This window comes from Fusarium odoratissimum, assembly GCF_000260195.1.
Source record: "Fusarium odoratissimum NRRL 54006 unplaced genomic scaffold supercont1.9, whole genome shotgun sequence".
NCBI classification, from domain to species: Eukaryota; Fungi; Ascomycota; class Sordariomycetes; order Hypocreales; family Nectriaceae; genus Fusarium; species Fusarium odoratissimum.
This window is the reverse complement of record NW_022158695.1, coordinates 621372-639322: the sequence shown is the minus strand read 5'-3', so window position 1 is coordinate 639322 and position 17951 is coordinate 621372. Positions and strand designations below refer to the sequence as shown.

Sequence of the window (17951 nt, the reverse complement as noted above, 5' to 3'; positions counted from 1 at the left end):
GATGTTACAAAAGCTACCTTCGTGCAAAAGGTTTGTAAAGGCTTCTCGAATAATACTTATTTCCTTGTATAGGAAGTAATTTATGTCAGGGGAAGAAGTTATCTTGTAAGGCTAGCCCTGTCAAACAGATCATGGGTAGCATCACGATCATGTTTATTGTGTCCTGTGATTTGCTATTAGACATGTCTACTTCATAAGGCGCATACAATATTCAGTACTATGACTTCTTTAATGGCTTATTCTTGTCTATTGTTAGTCGATACGGTGAAATTTTTCGTATGGTCCAGCGTTATGTGGTTCAAAGCGCAAAATTAGATTTAACACGCATCCATACATGAATGACACTTTCAAAATCTACCACTTCGATAGAAATTCAATATCTATTAAACTGTGTCCTCTTGGAAGGCACGCAGATCTGTCTATAACTATTAAATAGGACTTGCGATAACCACGCAAGCTCAATGACCTGCCGTTGTCTTGAAGATCCCCACCCTAGACCAACCTCGTGGGCTTTAGCTTTTGTCGCGATCATGGCACCGGAACTCCACGACAACATCTTCACCATTTATTATAATACTAGGATCACTGAATGTGTATTGATTCGGTACCTATAGCCTTTCCTTTCATTTCCTCTCCTTTCGTTGTGAATGATGCAATTGCGAAAATGCCCATGACATTACACCTGTCCTCACTCGCATCCCACATGATTAACATGGAATTGGATGTCTTGTTGAACTAATTCATGCATATTTACAAAGGTGGCGTATAGACTTTCTGACGATGATCAATCATTGACCCTTAGTTTGCTCCGTCTCGGCACGGCGAAACGCCATCTTTCGATGGGCACTCATTCACGGATTCTTAGCTTCACATACAGAGCTCACTTCGCGGTTGATTCATTCGAAGCAAACCGCAATCGGAGACAAGCTATAAGAAACCGTCTCTTTGCTTGGAGAAACTCAAGGATAGCAGTTATGGGTGGCTCTTACATACAAGGGTTAGAGATTCCACTCACAATGCGCAATGCTGTCGAATAGGCGTTTAGGCGTTCACAGAAGTAAATGTCTGTGATATGTCAAGCTACCACACCAAATCAATCGCACTACGGACAATATCGTAGTATCTATGCTTGAGTTTAGCCTTGTGAAGCAGAATTGAACCTTAAGGCGCAAAAGCTGATGCAGTAGGGCCAAGTCTTCAAATCTTCCAACTTGCGACCCAATTTCAGTCACCATCCATACAGAGAAGACTAGGTGTACGCCATTCTCGTATACAAGCAGCACTCGGTTGAGATCTGTCACTAAAATTGTCACGAGTGGCTCGTTCAGGAATCATCGGAGCCAGAGTCACCGGAGATTTATCTCCCACCATCACTAAAGAGCTGTCAATTGAGTCCTAATGCCAGTCAAAGTACCGTATTAAATGTTCACGCCATAGTAAGCGCCAAAGAAATGCTACATCGTTTGACGGGTAATGTCATAAACATTAGCCCAAGGCAACCTACTGCTTAGAAACTCATCCTTCGCCTACGATATCTCTTGTTTCGAGATAAGAGTTGCTTTGTATATCACATTCAGAGTCTGAATTCCTATGGAAATGGTCCATAGTCCGAAGCCTTTACTTACATATTGAAGAACATGTCGCTATTATAGACGAATTCCGGTCAGAGTCAGCCGTGTCGTCACAAGGACCTGCAAGCTTATCTTCGCTCATGACATGGTTCAAAGGGTGACCAGTCATAATTGATTGACCCTGGTAATAAATCAACTGCGGCTGAGGTTGAAGTGTGGCCTCCGAGAAATAGTGGATCATAACCCGGAGGGTCGCCGGGTCTAGACCCATAATTGCGGCCCGTGGCCGAGGTCTTCAACCAGAAAAGGCATATTCTTCGGTGGGTGGGCGTTTCAACTATTGCTTCTAGTCAAAGTTTACTTGCAAACATGTTTTGAATTAGTTACGGGATGCATCGACGCCGTTCAATGCCCACTCAAATTCAAGTCTAACGAGAACAGACAAGGTCCCGTCTTGTCATGCACGGCTGAACTTTAAGTGATGATTCATGGCTTGATACCATGTGGTCTCAAACTGAAGCATTTACACGATAATAGCGGCCAAGTTTTGTAATGCTTCGAGGCGAATAGTGGGAGATAACCTCTTATCGCCGCGTGTTTCTCAACTTGGAAGTAAAAAAAGGCGGGTCTAGGCCTGTTGGTGGCTGGGGGGCCATGGGTGTGGTGATCATAAGACCAGGGAGGACCACCAGATTGGATCAAAGCAGGATTGACATTAGAGAATCTGGGGGAGGCTAGAGAAGCTAGAGAGGCTGGCTGGACTTTTGCTGATGGGACAATTAGAAAGCTGTCTTTTCTTTTCGAGGCAGCCAACAGAGGACAGGCGCCCGCTCACCACACCCTTTTCTCATTCATGGCATCTCCGGACTTGCGTACTAATCCACGTAATCGTTGATGATCGTCGCAAGGGTCCAACATCAACATGGGGGAAATGCCCGCAACTTGTTGCTGTAATTATTGATAACTTGAATCAATAGAGGCGGCCCTCGTTTTTGACTCATCACTCTCACTTCACAACCGCGTATTACTCAACTCCGTCCTTGGCCGAAACACCCCGTGGCTTAGACTTGCGACCCTCCAGTTCACGACGCCCAGCTTTCAACTTGATTGCCCTGCAAGTCCATGGAAAAGTTGGCAGTAAAACAGTAGAAAGCCCCGCGTGCTTGACACCCGACTCAAGCGTGATGGCCCAAATATGGAGTCTTTGCGGATACGCTGCAAGGCACCATGCACAACAGACAGGTCCGGATGGCCTCAGTGCGATCGATCTTGCAGGAAATGCCCGATCGTGAATTTGAATCATTGTTAGTTCCTGAGGAGTTCAGCATGACTCCCTCGCCATAGTCCAGTAAGGCCGGTGGAGCTGAGAGACGTGAAGGCACAGTCAGATGAGATGAAATGGCCTTGTTGGTGGTGTCGACCATGTCTCACTTGATATAGCATTCTCCGGAGAGTGTCACCGACCCCGCGACCGAGTTTGTCAAGGAAATACCATCGCAAATGTCCATGACCAAGCCAACCTCCATGTTCATGTGAGCGAATGAGATGCCATAATTCAAGCCAACTATGGAGGCATCTCACCATCTTTTTTGTTTCTGTCGATCACTGCAGATCGAGTTGGCTGCCCTTTTATGGTTTTTACTGGCGGCTGCAGCGCTAGACCGTGGACCCTATGTGCATTTGAACCTGTTTATCACTACCAACTCGAGCCCGTGGCATCCAATATTGTAGCCCAAAGAGCTGATTTATCGTCAGCCACCAACTTCTCTCAGCTCGTTTCTCTTGATTATCAACCCGCTAACTCAACCCATGACTTCCATTTTCAGACCCGGCGCCTCCCGATTATCCTATCGACGGGCCGCGTGGCGTCGTGCGCGCGCGACTCTACAGTTTCGTATCCATCTTGGCTGAATAGCTTCACGTGCGAAGATAGGCAGCCCCGCCTATTGGAGGCCGATGACCACCCATAGTGCTCGGAGTCCTCTGCCTACCACTCACAAGGCCCTCGGGGCTTACCAGAATTCCATGATATGACTGGGAGTTGGACCGTTTTTGGAGATACAGCCCTGTTTTGGGTGTGGGTTCTTGCAGCCCTCTCTTTCTTGGCCCTATTTCGATGCCTTGAAAGGTACCGTACGGCTGATGCCTGTGTCTCAGATAGTATGTGTGCAGTAGGCTATGAATTGGAATGTGAGCTCGTGGGGAGGCTTGTTTATCTGGCTGACTGACTAGTATATAGTTGAGGCGTGCTCGCCCGTTCATAGTATTGCCTCTCTGAGTCCTATACCGCCGGCCTTCTTCGTGTTCTGTTCAGTCCTCTCACACAAAGCACAAAGAAACTCTTCTGCCTGCGGTGAGTGACTCCAAAGGGTCTTCCATGGAAAAGACGTCAGGGCATTCACTTCCCAGCCTTAAGACAACCGGTCTTTGTTTCGCCTGGTTCATACCTGTTTTTAACACCAAATCGCGGTGAAGCTTTCTAGCACCCACCCACTTCACTTCACTTACAAAGAGGTCCCTGCATACATATATACCTCGCAGGCCTCGGTAGACCCTTTGAGCAAATCAACTTTACTCTACTTTACTCAACTCGAAATTCATTCTTACGAATCTCCACTATGCCGACCGAGTCTGAGATGCGGTCTCGTCGAGACTCTTGGCCACCTACCCAGATGCGCCTCAAGCCTACCATCTCTACCAAGAACCGACCACTTCCATCTCTTGATGATATCGATGATGATCCTCTTACCTACTTTCTTACACCGGCTCCTCTTCTTGACGACGATGATATGGATGACGTATTGCTAGACTTTGATGCGGGTATTGAGGATGCCAGTTCTCCTCGACCATTTGTCCGCAGTGTAAGTCCATCAACACTCGATGGACTACGCAAGCCTGGTCTGCGTCCCATGTCACCTGATACCAGCTCTGAGATCTCAGAGTCCAACAATGAGGATGATTATGATGACGATGATGAGGACTATGTCAGCTTCTCGCCCAGCAAGCACGGAGGACTCCTCTCTCTTAGGGATCTCTTTGCCAATAGCCGACCAGCAGTCCGACCCAAGAGCCCTGCTTTCAACCAGTCGACCAACAACTCTCTCCTCTCGCCTACGGCCCTCTCAAGCAGCCCAAAGCTACGTGGCCGATCCAGGGGGCGTGGACGCCACGGAGCCAGCTCCCGAGGACACTCAGCAACACGCCGCACAGGACAACTATGGCGGGAGCCAAGCCCCGATGTGTGGTCTATTGAGGAGGAGACCGAGGAGGAGATGATGAGTGAGGTTGGAAGCAGTGTTGGTGCTCACAGTGACACCAGCGATGATGAGGCTGAGAGTGAGAGGCGAAAGGGGAAGAAGGCCAAGTCGAACAAGAAGGTTCGCTTCGTCTTGCCTGCTCAGGAAGTCTAAGGGAAGATGGATGGATACTGCATAATTCGGCGTTCAGGTCTGCATCTCTTTCGTATTCATTTCTTAAAGCATCACTGGAGGTTGCATCTGCATAGGTGGCGTTGGCTAGCATGGTGGGAGTGGTGGATCAAGAGTAATGGCTGGTCCAAGGAGGATACCTATTTGTCTGGCTTGCATTTATCGGGCGCATTCATTGGAGGAATATTGAAGCTAGGACACATAGCTGGCTGGCATTTTGCATATCATAGTTACATTTCTTCAGGAGCAATCCGCTTTCGATACCTATTTGGATTTGGAGGATTTTGCGATAAATTGACTGTAGTTTGAACAATCGGTTTACCTTGTGGTTTCTATGATGCTACAGTGACTCGTGATACAGAGCGTCCGATCTTGTGAGACAGAGACTGGTGATCAACAGTACCTTAGCCATGCTGGCCTCGTGACTTTACTGCTGATTGCGTTGCCTTGGAAGACTAAGGACATAGCCCTTTGAAAGAGTCACCAGGTACAACACTAAAGAAAATAGTATGCTCAGACAGAATAACAAAGACAGTCAGTAGCACGTAAAGTCAAATTGAAAACCAATGCCAAGAACTTCCTTTGTCCTCCCTTGAGACCTAGGTAGGTAGTGATTACAAAGGGGTCGAAGCATCTGGGGCCAACCTCCAAGACACTGTGCTTGAAAAGATGTTTTTGATACCCCTTCTACCAAAAGACTTGCGTACGAAGGTTTTCTTGAGGGTTGCTCGCTACAAGTGGGTAGGCAGTACTCAGAGCAATCTGAACGTGGCAGACTGCTAGTATTCCTCGATTCAGATACCGAACCAATTTAGACATATCAAAAGGCCATGCGAAGTAGTTTAAGGCAAACTTCTACCTTTCCGAGGTCGTTGAGACAATACATTCAAGTATTCACTCCGTTTTGGCATTAATAGTCGATGATAATCTCGCAAAGAATCTCGGCACTGTGGAATATATAGATCAGGACTCAACTCGGCCCTTGGGCATGATTCGACTGAATGTGCCCTTTACTGGTCATGCAGCTGATACGGCCTGGGTCTCGAAAAGATAATATGAATATGATATTAATGTGCTTCCTGACAGGTATGCGGGGATCCCGAGATTCATTCCTTTTTGCGAAATTGATCATGTCGCTTCATACAACGTGATCATCTTACACACAAATACGTAGATTATTCGCTGACATTTAAACATGCCTTCTATGGAGGTGTCAACATATTAGCATACTACGACAGTAATTTTTAATATCAATTTAAATTAATCTATGCGTTTTCGACGCAATTCTTGCCCCAATTGCATTCGTTACAGGGTAAGTATCCCAAGGCCCATAGCGAAAGAACAGAACCTGGCTATTGCATGATAAAGTTATCCACGCCTCTCGGGCTCGTATAGCTTGGCCCTTCAGTTTAGGGGATAGGAAATAGCAACTTAGACAGTCTTGGAGTTGACTAAGCCAACTTCTAGACCAGGTTCTTGGGACAATAACTGTCTATGGAAGCTGAAAATCATCGACAAGGTATGCGGGAACGTGAGCGTTGAGATCTCGGCAGGGTATTCCGGCGCCACGATTCCATAGAGTTCCAGGGTCAATCATGAAACATCAATCGTTGATACCGAATATTGCGGGTCGATAAAAAGCGGTATATGAGGGTACTTGGCAAACAATAAAGGCTCATGCTCTTCGCTTGCAAGCACAGGCACAATCCTTGTTTTTTTGTTTATAACTGGGTAGAGAGTAGCGAACCAGAACAGGATCAGATTCAAGGATGGATGCCCAACGACATACATAAGCAGGCTTGCCGCGTGTAACTGGACTTCTCCGCAGTCACGAAAAGTCTAAATGTATAAAAAACTTGGATATTCGATACTGGCTTCAAGTCAATGGCCGAAACACACATGGCTGCAGCAGAAGCCCATATTGGATGGCCTGCCTTTTGTTCTCGCTTGGTGGTTGTCGTCAGCAACGAAAACAAGGCCGGACGGTGCATTGATACTAGCAGTTGTTTGGCCAAGAGAATGGAGGGTCACCCATGTCGAGGTTGTGTTGTCCATTCTTGATATGCGTAATATATCCGTAATGGTAATGCGACAGTCCAGAGTCATCTATAGGATTCCGGATCTCGATATGCTGTCCAGTCTTGGTGTAGTTATATGCTTGGCTAGCAAAAAGAAAAGGAGAGGGGATAATTATAGAAGCATAAGACATCTCAACTCACAAAAAAGAAGCTTATCGAAGATCTTTCCACGTCGAGTCAGGACAAGTGGTAGTCGGTTGGAGAAAATTGACCGAGATACAGTAGCACCGGGAGATCAGATTCAGCCAGGCTCGGGAGGCTTGGACTTGTTACAGTGGGCAAGCTAGCCTATCACGCAACAGCCACCCGCCATATCCCACTCGTCTGCAGCCATGGCCTTAAATGATTGACCCACTGAAGCCCTGGAAAGGTCCCCTGTCAGTCGAGCGCCACATCCCTCTATCCCTGACCCTGATAGGTGGGATGGTCTCAAATGTTGTTTACACTGAGCTCTAGTGTGGATCCCATTTGGTTACTGGGACACCCGCACTTCAATAATGGCCAAGTCAAAGGTCAACGACGCAACCTCCAAAAGGTCCCTCCAACGGCTTGAGACGTGGATGGCACAACAATCTTAATCTTGCGGTGCATTTCGCTTTTGGAGAACCCTCCACTTCCTATCATTTACACGAGGCTTTTGCCATTGTCTTTGTAATCACAAACCTTTTCGTTCTCCTACATTTCATTTACCCACCATCCAATTCATTCGTTCGTTCTTCTTGTTCAGTTGCATGTGCAACTCCAACGGCTGCTCCGCCCTCCCGCTGCTTCTCCAAAGCTTCCTGCAAACCTTCCCGGACGGTCCGATAGCACATTTCAACGACGCATAATCGAGTCGAACGGCAAATTGTTACCAACCATCAAGAGAGCGAGCTCGGCCTCGACTGGGACCCCACCGCTTCTCTGCTACAGCTGCACAGCATGTTACCGACCTTCAGGTATGAGTCTGACGTGCTCTCCCGTCTCCGGCGCATCGCACAATCATGTTTCCCCGCCACAACTGGGTTGCAAAAATAAGCTCACCAGTTTTGTCTTTTTTAGGTAGCTGAGATCATGTCATCATCAAACCCCGCCTCTCCAGAGGAAGCAGTAGACGAAGCAGTGCTAGATCCTGAGCCTGAACCCGAGACTCCTCTGAAGCCTTCCGCACAAGACGAGAATGATGGAAAGGAAACGCCCAAGTCAGCACCGCCAGTGGCACATCGCGGGCGACCGCGTGCCAAGTCGACCAGGGAGCCTACACTCCTCCATGACTTCCTCCTGGGCCGGCCCTCAGCCTCGCGACAGGCTGCCGAGCGTCAACGGCGGATGAGCTTGGAAGCTGTCAAGGCCGAATTGCGCCATGAAATGAAGCAGTCTCAAGTCAAGCGCATCCAACCCCCGAACGGTGTCCGAGATCGGGTCAAGAAATGGCAAAAGGCCAATGCTGCCGCTATGGAGAATACCCCTGACGACGCAGCGACAGAACCCCCTGATATTGCGTTTGAAGATGAGGAGTTCCAGAGTGTAACAGAGGAGGATCGAGTTCGCATCAAGATGAGAAAGAAACTCAAGCGACCCAATAACAAGACGAAGGAGAGTCTGGCCACAGGAGATGAGGCTACACCTGATGAAACACCGACGACACCTACACCGGCAGCAGCGAAACCGCCGCCTAAGAAACGTGTTGTTAGCGACGAACATTGGCGGAAAAATCGAAAACATATACCAAAGAAGACCTCGCCTGCTAAAACATCTGCTCCAGCCAAAATACCGAAAGATTTTGTTTTGCGCACCGCCGCTAATCCTCGCGTCGCAAGCAGAGTCAAGGCTTGGGCGGAAATGGTTGAGATTCCGGATCCACCTGCACCCAGAAGTCATAAGTCTTCCAAGTCGGTCGGAGCGAAACCGTGGATGGATGATACCGACAGCGAGTTCATGAGTGACAGCGAATTTACAGTGAGCAATGTCACTAGCAGTCGGTTCACAAAAGCGCGATCCGCCAAATCAACACCAGGACCTGATGATGGCATTCGCGTTAAACCAATCCGAAGGGGAAGGAATAATGATGATGGTATTCGTGTGAAAGCTGTCAGGACAACACTCACCGACGACGAAGGAATTAGAGTTAGACCTATGAGCGATATCTCGTCCAACGCCGGAACTTCAGTTCGCACGGCAAGATTGCGGCTCAAATCTGCTCCTAGCTCGCGGAGACCTAGTATGAGTTCCGTGAAACGGGAAATGAAGAAGTCGCAGTCAGATGAATCCAAGATCGAAGTCATTGAGGATCCTTCGGAGGTATCGACAAACAAGTTTATCGAGGTTATTGAGGATGATTCGGAATTGTCTAAAACAACAAAGACAACCGACAAGTCAGGTTTATTTGGGACTGCACCAATTGAAGTGATGGAAGACGATTCGGCGATTGACACTCCAACCAAGAAGAGAAGCGTATCAGCACACAAGTCAAAACCTCGACCAAAGAGTTATCAGCCTCCCACGACAAAACAGAAGGGAAAAGAGACATGGGTGCCCGAAGAAGAATCTACAATCGAGCCCTCTCAACTTGACGGGTCAGATTTGTCTTCAAGTATTTTGGCAAAGTCAATAGCAGACATCCCTGGAGAAATCCCCTGGGGTAACTCTGCATTCACTGAACTTGATCTGCCTCTACGAGCGCGTGGGGGACCTCTTCGCAGCCGACCCATTCGCCCTGCTCGCCCTGCCAAGCCTGAAAGAAATACTAGCTTCAAGTCCATGCCCAAAGTCTTCAAGAAGGTGGTGGAAGGCGCCAACAAGATAATTCATGAGATGAACGAGCATCCCCCCCCAAGGGACACTGTGCCAAACAACCCTCGGAGTATCGAAAAGTGGCTCAACACTACCGTGGACCCGTTCGTCGAGGAGCCCAAGTCTGAGCCAGCTACAACACCTCTGAGCGAGCATGTCCCAGATAACACATCATCCCCTGAGACGGTCAAGAGTCATCGCCGCTCGTCTCGCACCGAAAAACGAAGGGTGTCGTCCTCAACTATGAGTAAACCAGATACAGCTGACAGAACTGTATCGAGCGAAAAGTTGCCTGTTACGCCGGAGCCTGCGAAGGAGCCCATCAAAGAGAAACCTACACCATCACCTGTATCAAAACCCAGGCCTGTCAAAGAAACTGCCAAGGAGCCGCCCCCGGAGCCTGAGCCACCGAAGAAGTCAACCCCAAAACCTAAATCGGAGCCCAAGCCTGAAGCACAGCCCGAACCGGCCGCTGTGAAAGAGCCTGCACCAGAAGAGGTCTCGTCACTTTCCTCACCAGCTCCCTCACCAGAGCCTGAAGCCAAGACGAAACCGAAGCGGCAAGATACAAAGGCACCAACCAAAGCTCCGGGTGGTTCGGGTCTCAAGAGGACCAAAGCAACTCGAACTACATCTTCACCTGTCAAGTCAAGCCCTAAGAATTCGCTCTTTGGGATGCTCAAGGAAGCCTTTACCGGAGAATCAGGCAATTCTCTTCCCAAGGTGAAGCCTTATCAGAGTCGAGAGGAACGACCTTACGATGACGAGCCCGAATCCATGTATACCGACTCCAGATACAATGATTCTCGTTATGATGACTCAAAATACGAAGGGTCAAAATATGATGATTATCACTATGAAGAGTCTCGTTATGATGACGAGCTTACATACGATGACTCAACCGAGAATTGGACTGAAACAGAACTATCAAAGGCTGAAAAGTCGAAAAGTGTCAGATCCCCGTCTCCCTTGGAAGAAAAGAAGAAGCCTCAAAGCCCAGAGCAACCACGGGAACCGGCGCGAGAACCAGAACAAAATCGTGATGATCGATCGGCTTTGCCGTCGGCGCGAATGGCGGGCCCTCGTCTTCCACCACCAACTCGAGGTCAATATGAGTTGTCTACAATTCTTTCTGAGGAAGCTTCCAGCGCTGTCGAATCGGAGCTTACCACTGATGTCACGCAATCCACTCTTACGCAATCCACTGGCGTAACGAAAGAGACCAGACGTTCGAACTCTCGCTCGAATTCCAAGAGTCAAGGGTCTGGCCTTAAGCGACGACTTACTCGTCACTCTGATCTTGTCTCAGTCCTCTCGCTACCCGATGACAAGAACGTCCCCAGCGCCATCACAAGTAACCGCTCAAGACCCAGTATGCGGAAGAGCCGAGGTGGGGCCACAGATGTGACAAATGACGACCTGCTCAAAGAATTTACCGAAGATGAGAGTCTCTATCTTAGAGAGTTGAAGACACTAGTCGACGGTGTTATTCCAGTCCTACTATCACAGGTCGTCAATGGCGACAACGCCACTGATCTGTTTGGCACTAGCACCCCAGTGACCAAAGCTGATGCTCTCTCGAAGTCTGTGGTGAACATGGGTGTTGCCCTAGAGAAACTTCGCATGGCTCACCGCAAGGCTCCCATTCATGATATTCGTCGCCTGGCTTCCTGGGGCCATGGCGTCGTACCCATCTACCACAAGTACCTCGATGCCTGGAGGCTGGGCTTCCAGGATCTCGTCGTTAATCTTGCTCCCGCCGCTGGATCCCCAGAAGACGAGGATTCTCTTGTCGGCGCCATGCCCAGGAACGAGTCTGGAGATATTGTTGATGCTACAGGAGAGCGTGTTGATGTGGCACACCTTCTCAAGAGACCCCTCCTCCGACTCAAGCAAATCACAAAATTCTTCAAGTGTGTCGACTCTATCCTTGGGACCAATGATACTTATGATCTCCTGAGCGACTTTGAGGACCTTCAAGAAAAGGCTCGCCGCCGACATCGAGAAGAAATGGCTCGATTGACTGACGAAGACGCGATCAACACCGATACAACCAGATCGCGAGACCTTCGAACACTTGCTCCAATGGAGGCTGTCTACATTGAGCCATCACGACAAGTCAGCGCCAAGGACTTCTTCTCTCTCGACTTGGCACATTCGAATGGTCAGCGTCTTGAGTGCCAGATTGAGTTGGTACACCGAGATAACCAGCGTTATCCTGAAGATAAGGGTGATATCCTGATCCGCGAAAATGGGGTCAAGGGACGATCATACCTTCTATTCCCTCCTGTACCTATTGAGTTGATCTCAGCCAGGACCGGAGACGGCAACTTTGACATGGTTATTATGATCCGAGGAACGCACAACGACAGGCCATGGCACGAGCTACTCACACTCACCACTGACAACGAAGACCAAATCTTGGACTGGCTCGATATCCTTCCAGTTTCACCTGTTCCTCCCAGAGAGCCAGAGCCAAGTATAATCGACGATGAAGAGCCATACTCACAATCTCGGATGCCTGATGTCCCAGTTGGCGTTCGAGGATCCTCTCGCAAGTACTCTGCTCAATCTCTTCGGAACTCACACTCTCGCCGCTCATCTGCTGCTGAGTCTCCTCCAGCCAGCCCAACTACACCGAAGCGAGCGCTGCCAGCCAGATACCGTCCGCGATCAGCATCTCCGGTAACTCCTTCTCCTATCAAGTCGCCCGATCAGTACGATCTGCAGAGGACACCAACACAATACGACTACGGATATGAGGACAGGCCAATGACCTCGCAGAGCATGCAACCTGATCCCCTCAACATACGCAAGAGCCCAAGTAGTTCATCCTACAGAGACGATGGCGCGCCGCCACCTCCAGCTCATCGAACTTTCAGTCCCAGCCCTAGTCAACAAGCTCCTTCTAAGCCCAGGTTTTCCAAACCACCACCTCTTGAGCCTCCCAACAGCAGCCGCGTCAAACGCCGTACCTCATCTCCGCTCAAGCACGAATACCTACCTTCAGACCAGTCATCAATTTCTGGCACTGATATCACGGGCAGCTACGAAAATACCGAGGATGACTACACCGAATCAGACTACAGCTATGATTCCTCGGACGATGATATCGAGAGCGTTGATCTCCCAGAGACTGAGCTAGGAGTTAGTATTAGAGATGAACACCCAGCTCGAGACATTATTAGAGAGGAGTTGGAACATCAACTTGAGACACTTGAAGAGGAAGGATCTCTTCACGACTACCACCAACGACATGAACTCCATGAATCCGTCGTATCTGGCTCAATTGATAGCCTGGCTCCATCAAACTCCGCCTCCCAGGCTGGCCTCCACGGACAAAAGGTTGCCCCCGGAGACAATGCTACAAGATACGTGGCTACTATTTCCAGGTGGTCCGACAAGGGAATGTGGAAGGATATTTCTGGAGGCAACCTTGAAGTCATTGTCACTCCAGGCTTAATCGAGGCGTATGTCGTACATAGCGGAGCTGAGCAGGGAGATAAGCCCATGCTCGCACTCGACCTCACCCCGCTCGTCCTCATCCGTCAGAGCACAGCTCTCGACCTTGAAATCCGCTCATCAGTCCGATCTGACTGCCAGCTTGCCAGCTCACACGGTGGAGGAAATTTCCGCTTCCGATGCCACAACGGACCTGACTGCTACAACCTTTACATGTCTGTTCACCACGCTCGTCTCAACAACCAAAAATTCATTGAGCTTGAGAATGAAGCACGGTTCAGAAGCTTTGGTGAACATAAACCACCTCCCGACAACGATGACACAAGCAGTCGACGACGAAGCTGGTTCGGCCGTAAGAACAGCTACCGTGGTTCAGTTCGTGCGCCTGCCCAATCTCACGATGGTGCAAGCACTACTCCCTCATCTACTCTCTCCGCATCAAGCTTCCTCAAGAGACTCACTGGTCGCGGACTTCCTTTCAGTCTGGCTCGCTCCTCTGTTAACCGAAACAGCCGCTATGGTGGCACCAACACTCCTGGATCGTCATCTTATGGCGGCAACACACCTCGCTCACCCTCCATCAGTGTTGAGAACAGCGGTCGCGGCCCCGCAAGCTTTGGTACTGAAGACCTCAAGATCCGCCTACATCTCCTCGTCGCAGCCGCCAAGTGGGAGGACTTTGGCAATTGCAGACTATCCATTCGACGACCTCCTCCAGGCTGGCACCAGGCTCTTCGTGCCGACCACGGTCTGGAGAAACGTGTCACTGTCACCACGATTCCACGCAAGGACTCAGAGCAGCCAAAGATTTTGTTAGACGCGGTCCTGGGCAGTGGATGCTTCACAGCCATGGGCAGCCGTGGTATTGTATGCGGTGTCTGGGAGGAGATGAAGGACAGCAATGGCGTTGTCGGCGTTGTTCCGGCTACAGGCCCTACAGGCGGCAACGTCAAGAAGTGGTGCTTCCAGTGCGCTAGCGTTGCAGAGGCAAGCTGGGTTCTGAGGCTTGTCCACCAGGAGGTCATGACAATCTAAGCGACTCTACTGCCACCCCCTTCAACAATTTATACCTTCTCTTGTATTTGATTACAAGCACATTCACAATCTGGTTTGTCCCCAGACTCATTGCATTAGTCAGTTTTCCTATTTTGATATCCCGGTGTTGCTCAGCACACCATCATTTTTTACATTTGTTCTTATTACTCTCGATGCATGGCATACGGCGAGACTTAACGATACCACATTTCCTCAAACCTTTTAATACGATTGTATATACCAATCTCGTTTCTGCGTTCACGCATCTAGACATGGGCGGATGGCGTCTGGATGGCAATGGTCTGGGCTACTGGAGAAGTCTTGGGCCGGGAGGAGTACATCAGCATGCATTTTGCAAGTCATCATGAAGAGGACGTTTGGGGTTTTGTTTTCGGTGAACATGGTAGAGGGAGCGAAGAGAGCATAGCGAGGAGAGAAGTATATAGTGGATGACAATTGAATTATATTTACACAACTCTGTCCGATGTGAACTGTTCAAGACATCACAAGTTATTATCAACTCCATTACTTAGGGTTGCTTGCTACACTCCAGCCGAAATCATCATGGATCACAATACTGTAAAAGGCTGGTATAGAATAAACCATGAAAATGAGTTCAAGACTCATACGTAGTATTTAGTCGACCAAATCAACTCCGTTCCCCATCCCGAGACTATATAATGCCGTCGTTAACTCTGTTTGCTGCTGTATGCAATGAGAAGTGGGATATTTTAATTGTTATACAAGAAACCCCATGTTCAAACATGCTCCTTGATGTTGTCCAATGACCGACCCGTCTTTTTTGTAAACGAAAAAGGACCACACCGTTCTATAGACGCGTGGCAGCTCATCATCCCAAAACACGAATACAATAAGTTCAGAAGGGGGACTTTGCCCCATAAATGTAGAGCGTCGTAAGCTCATGAGACGGGAGTGATAGGTTGAGGTTTACCGCCATCGACGATAATCTGTTCGTGTATACGGGCAGCTATGTCTCCGTATTCGAGACGTTTCCAAGTCTTGATACGAGCCTCGTTTGTATCGACTTCAAACAAGCGTACTCGGCGATGGTAACCACCGTAGCCGGCGTAACCGCCGAAGCCAGAGCCACCAGCGTAGCACATCCACATGGCTGGGACCTTGGTCTCGCCTTCACCCATCAAAGATAGGGAACAGTAGTCATTGCAGTGATCACTAAAATATTGATTAGTATTTTTTCAAGATAGGATAGGAATCCAAAACTTACTGTCCTGCGCTGACCATAAGGACACCCTGCTCTACAAGGGCATCACGGAAACCAGAGTTATATATTGGGGCAGTTACTCCTTCTTTCCAGTCACCGACACGGGGTAGTTCCGGGTTAGCATACTCTGTCAAGGGAATATGAATGAAAGCGATGTCCATATGCCGGCCAGTGTACTCGTTGTGATTCTTCTTGAGACCAGCAGCAGTCTTCTTGAACCATTCTATTTGGTTAGGTTTAACCCAGTCGTAACCAGGAAAGTTGCGCTCATCGGGCGTGTAGGCGTGCGTATCGAGAAGATAGATGGTCAGAGCAGAATGATCCGTCTTTCCACGGGCCAGGACTTCGATATAGTAATTCCCAACACCCTCGATATCAGCTGGCCCAGCAATGGAAAGAGAATAAGGAAGAGTCTCCATAATGGCCATCTGAGCCTCACGAGACATGGTTTGTTCGTCGTCGTGGTTACCGAAAATGGCAGCATAAGGGATCTTTCGCTCTATCAGGAGCGAGATGATCTTGAACATGGCCTAGATGGTGTTAGAGGCGAACACTATAATGTTAAGCCGGGCAATACTCACAGTGGGTGCATCTGGTGCTGTGTCACCGTTGACTTGGTCGCCACTCAAGACTACCAGATCGGGCTTCTCGTCGTCAAGGACTCGGCTAACAAACTCCAGTGTCCTAGGATCGGCCTCGCATTTACCGCCGTTGTAAGAATCGGGAACTGCCTCGCGACAAACACCAACTCCTGTACTGAGATGCAGATCACCGATCTGCATAATCTTGTATCGACCATCATTGCGGATCCTGGGCGTTGGCTTCTTGACCTCTCGTGGAGGACCTCGGCGCACGCTTAGCTGGACAGAGAGAAGGCTACCACCCGTGTTGAGGAGCAAAGGTGTTCCCGTCACAGCATATCCGTCTCTTGCTTCAACAGCATCATCTCCGAAAAGAACATCGAGATCCGTCACCGCCTGCTTTGAATCGCTGGCTTTCTTCTTAGCTGAGCGCTTGATCCAGATACCCGATGGACGAGATTCCCATGAGTCGTCCGTTTCTCCCTTGGGTTGAGGTTGGAGCCTGCCGACCGCAACATCCACAACAACACGATCGTCCGCAGTAAGATCCCCCTCATGCTTTCGCATGATGTACATGTATGCGCTCGTAGTCCATGTCTTGCCGAGATACAGCTCCTTATCGATTCGGTGCCATTCTTTGCCGAGGTCGCATGAGGAGAAGGGGTTAACGCTCGAGCAAGTGACTATTGTGACATCGGTGACGACCAGTCCGGGGTGGTGGGAGGGCATATAACTATGGATCGAATTGGGGAGGACACGATAATTGCGGTCGAGGAAGGCGATAACTAGAAAGGTGAAAATGGCAGCGCCAGCGAGCTGAGCAGCTGTTCGAACCTAGTGATGGAATATGGTTAGTCAACAGCCTCCTCTGGATCATTACTGATCATGAATTTACAGAGAACTTGGGCCACATACAATTCTTCGAGTCATGATGTTTTAATTATGAGAGGTCAACAGGCTGATAAGAATCGCTCTGAATGTATCCAAGTAGAATATTCAGGCCACTTCAAGTATGAACGTCCAGATAACGGCGTTCGAAACGGGCATTCGGGAGTTTAATGGCAGGCCGAACTTTTCGCATCTTCTAAGGGGTCGGATCGGGGGTCCTATTGCATGATTCGTGGGGCCAAGTCGGTAATGGATATGATGGGAATAATGCGCGCGCGTCTCTCGATCAGGTTGAAGCTATTGCAACGGTCGCGAGGGTGTTCTCTGTAAGTTGAGAGGTAGTGGTTATAAATGTCGATATGAATTGAATGGTAGATTGATGATGCGATCGACAGACAAATCGTGGGGACGGGAGGGGACAGTCCGTCCGTGTTAACACTAACAATGTTGGTTGTTGATGGAACAAGTGGCAACGCAAGGCGACACTATTTTACGAGAGAAGTAGCGAGATAGAGCCAAGAAGAGCAAAACAAAACACCTGACATTCACCGTAACACGGAAAAGAAGGAACCAAGCTATCCCGCACCTTCCTGACCGTAAAAAAGGGCCAAAAGCCAAGAAATCATTCAATTGTGATACTCGATCTTTCCCCTGGTGAACCGTCAAAAAAAAGGGTACTGTAAGGTAGTTCTATCAAGTGTGGAGCGCCCGGTTAAGGATCCGGATCTCGGGTTGCAGGGGAGTATTTGAGTTTGTGGCTCTTTAATGTCTAGAGAATCTTTTACTTGAATATGGTTATTATTTTGTCGGCATTTCTCTTTACCTACCTAATGATGATTCATTAATAGAAATACATTCAGACAGTCTGTCAACTTCTTGCACATGCCTCTACT

The 17951-nt window shown here is 49.0% G+C and overlaps 3 protein-coding genes across 4 annotated transcripts; 2 read left to right on the top strand and 1 right to left on the bottom strand.

The window, feature by feature from the left end:
• Positions 1 to 2727: 2727 nt before the first annotated feature.
• Positions 2728 to 5328, top strand: FOIG_06604 (uncharacterized protein). The gene is made up of 2 exons (XM_031205719.1): positions 2728 to 3761; positions 3811 to 5328. Exon 2 carries the CDS (start codon positions 4190 to 4192, stop codon positions 4979 to 4981), a length of 792 nt encoding a protein of 263 aa, XP_031064443.1. The 5' UTR covers positions 2728 to 3761; positions 3811 to 4189; the 3' UTR covers positions 4982 to 5328.
• A 2254-nt stretch (positions 5329 to 7582) lies between these two features.
• Positions 7583 to 14871, top strand: FOIG_06603 (uncharacterized protein). The gene is made up of 2 exons (XM_031205718.1): positions 7583 to 8015; positions 8119 to 14871. Exon 2 carries the CDS (start codon positions 8131 to 8133, stop codon positions 14344 to 14346), a length of 6216 nt encoding a protein of 2071 aa, XP_031064442.1. The 5' UTR covers positions 7583 to 8015; positions 8119 to 8130; the 3' UTR covers positions 14347 to 14871.
• On the bottom strand, positions 14777 to 17864 carry FOIG_06602 (uncharacterized protein). 2 transcript variants are annotated; one of them, XM_031205717.1, is made up of 4 exons: positions 17086 to 17864; positions 16171 to 17033; positions 15593 to 16119; positions 14777 to 15540 (listed from the first exon to the last, which is right to left on the bottom strand). In XM_031205717.1, exons 2-4 carry the CDS (start codon positions 16897 to 16899, stop codon positions 15267 to 15269), a joined length of 1530 nt encoding a protein of 509 aa, XP_031064441.1. In that variant the 5' UTR covers positions 16900 to 17033; positions 17086 to 17864; the 3' UTR covers positions 14777 to 15266. The 2 variants fall into 2 exon arrangements, with proteins under 2 accessions (XP_031064441.1, XP_031064440.1); XM_031205716.1 differs by having other exon boundaries at positions 16171 to 17004.
• Between the last annotated feature and the right edge of the window lie 87 nt (positions 17865 to 17951).

Coding starts and splice junctions, on each gene's coding strand:
- FOIG_06603 (XM_031205718.1), top strand. CDS start 8,131: ATGTCATCATCAAACCCCGCCTCTCCAGAGGAAGCAGTAGACGAAGCA.
- FOIG_06604 (XM_031205719.1), top strand. CDS start 4,190: ATGCCGACCGAGTCTGAGATGCGGTCTCGTCGAGACTCTTGGCCACCT.
- FOIG_06602 (XM_031205716.1), bottom strand. Junction 16,120..16,170: donor CAGCACCAGATGCACCCACT/GTGAGTATTGCC, acceptor AACACCATCTAG/GCCATGTTCAAGATCATCTC. Junction 15,541..15,592: donor CTTATGGTCAGCGCAGGACA/GTAAGTTTTGGA, acceptor TCAATATTTTAG/TGATCACTGCAATGACTACT.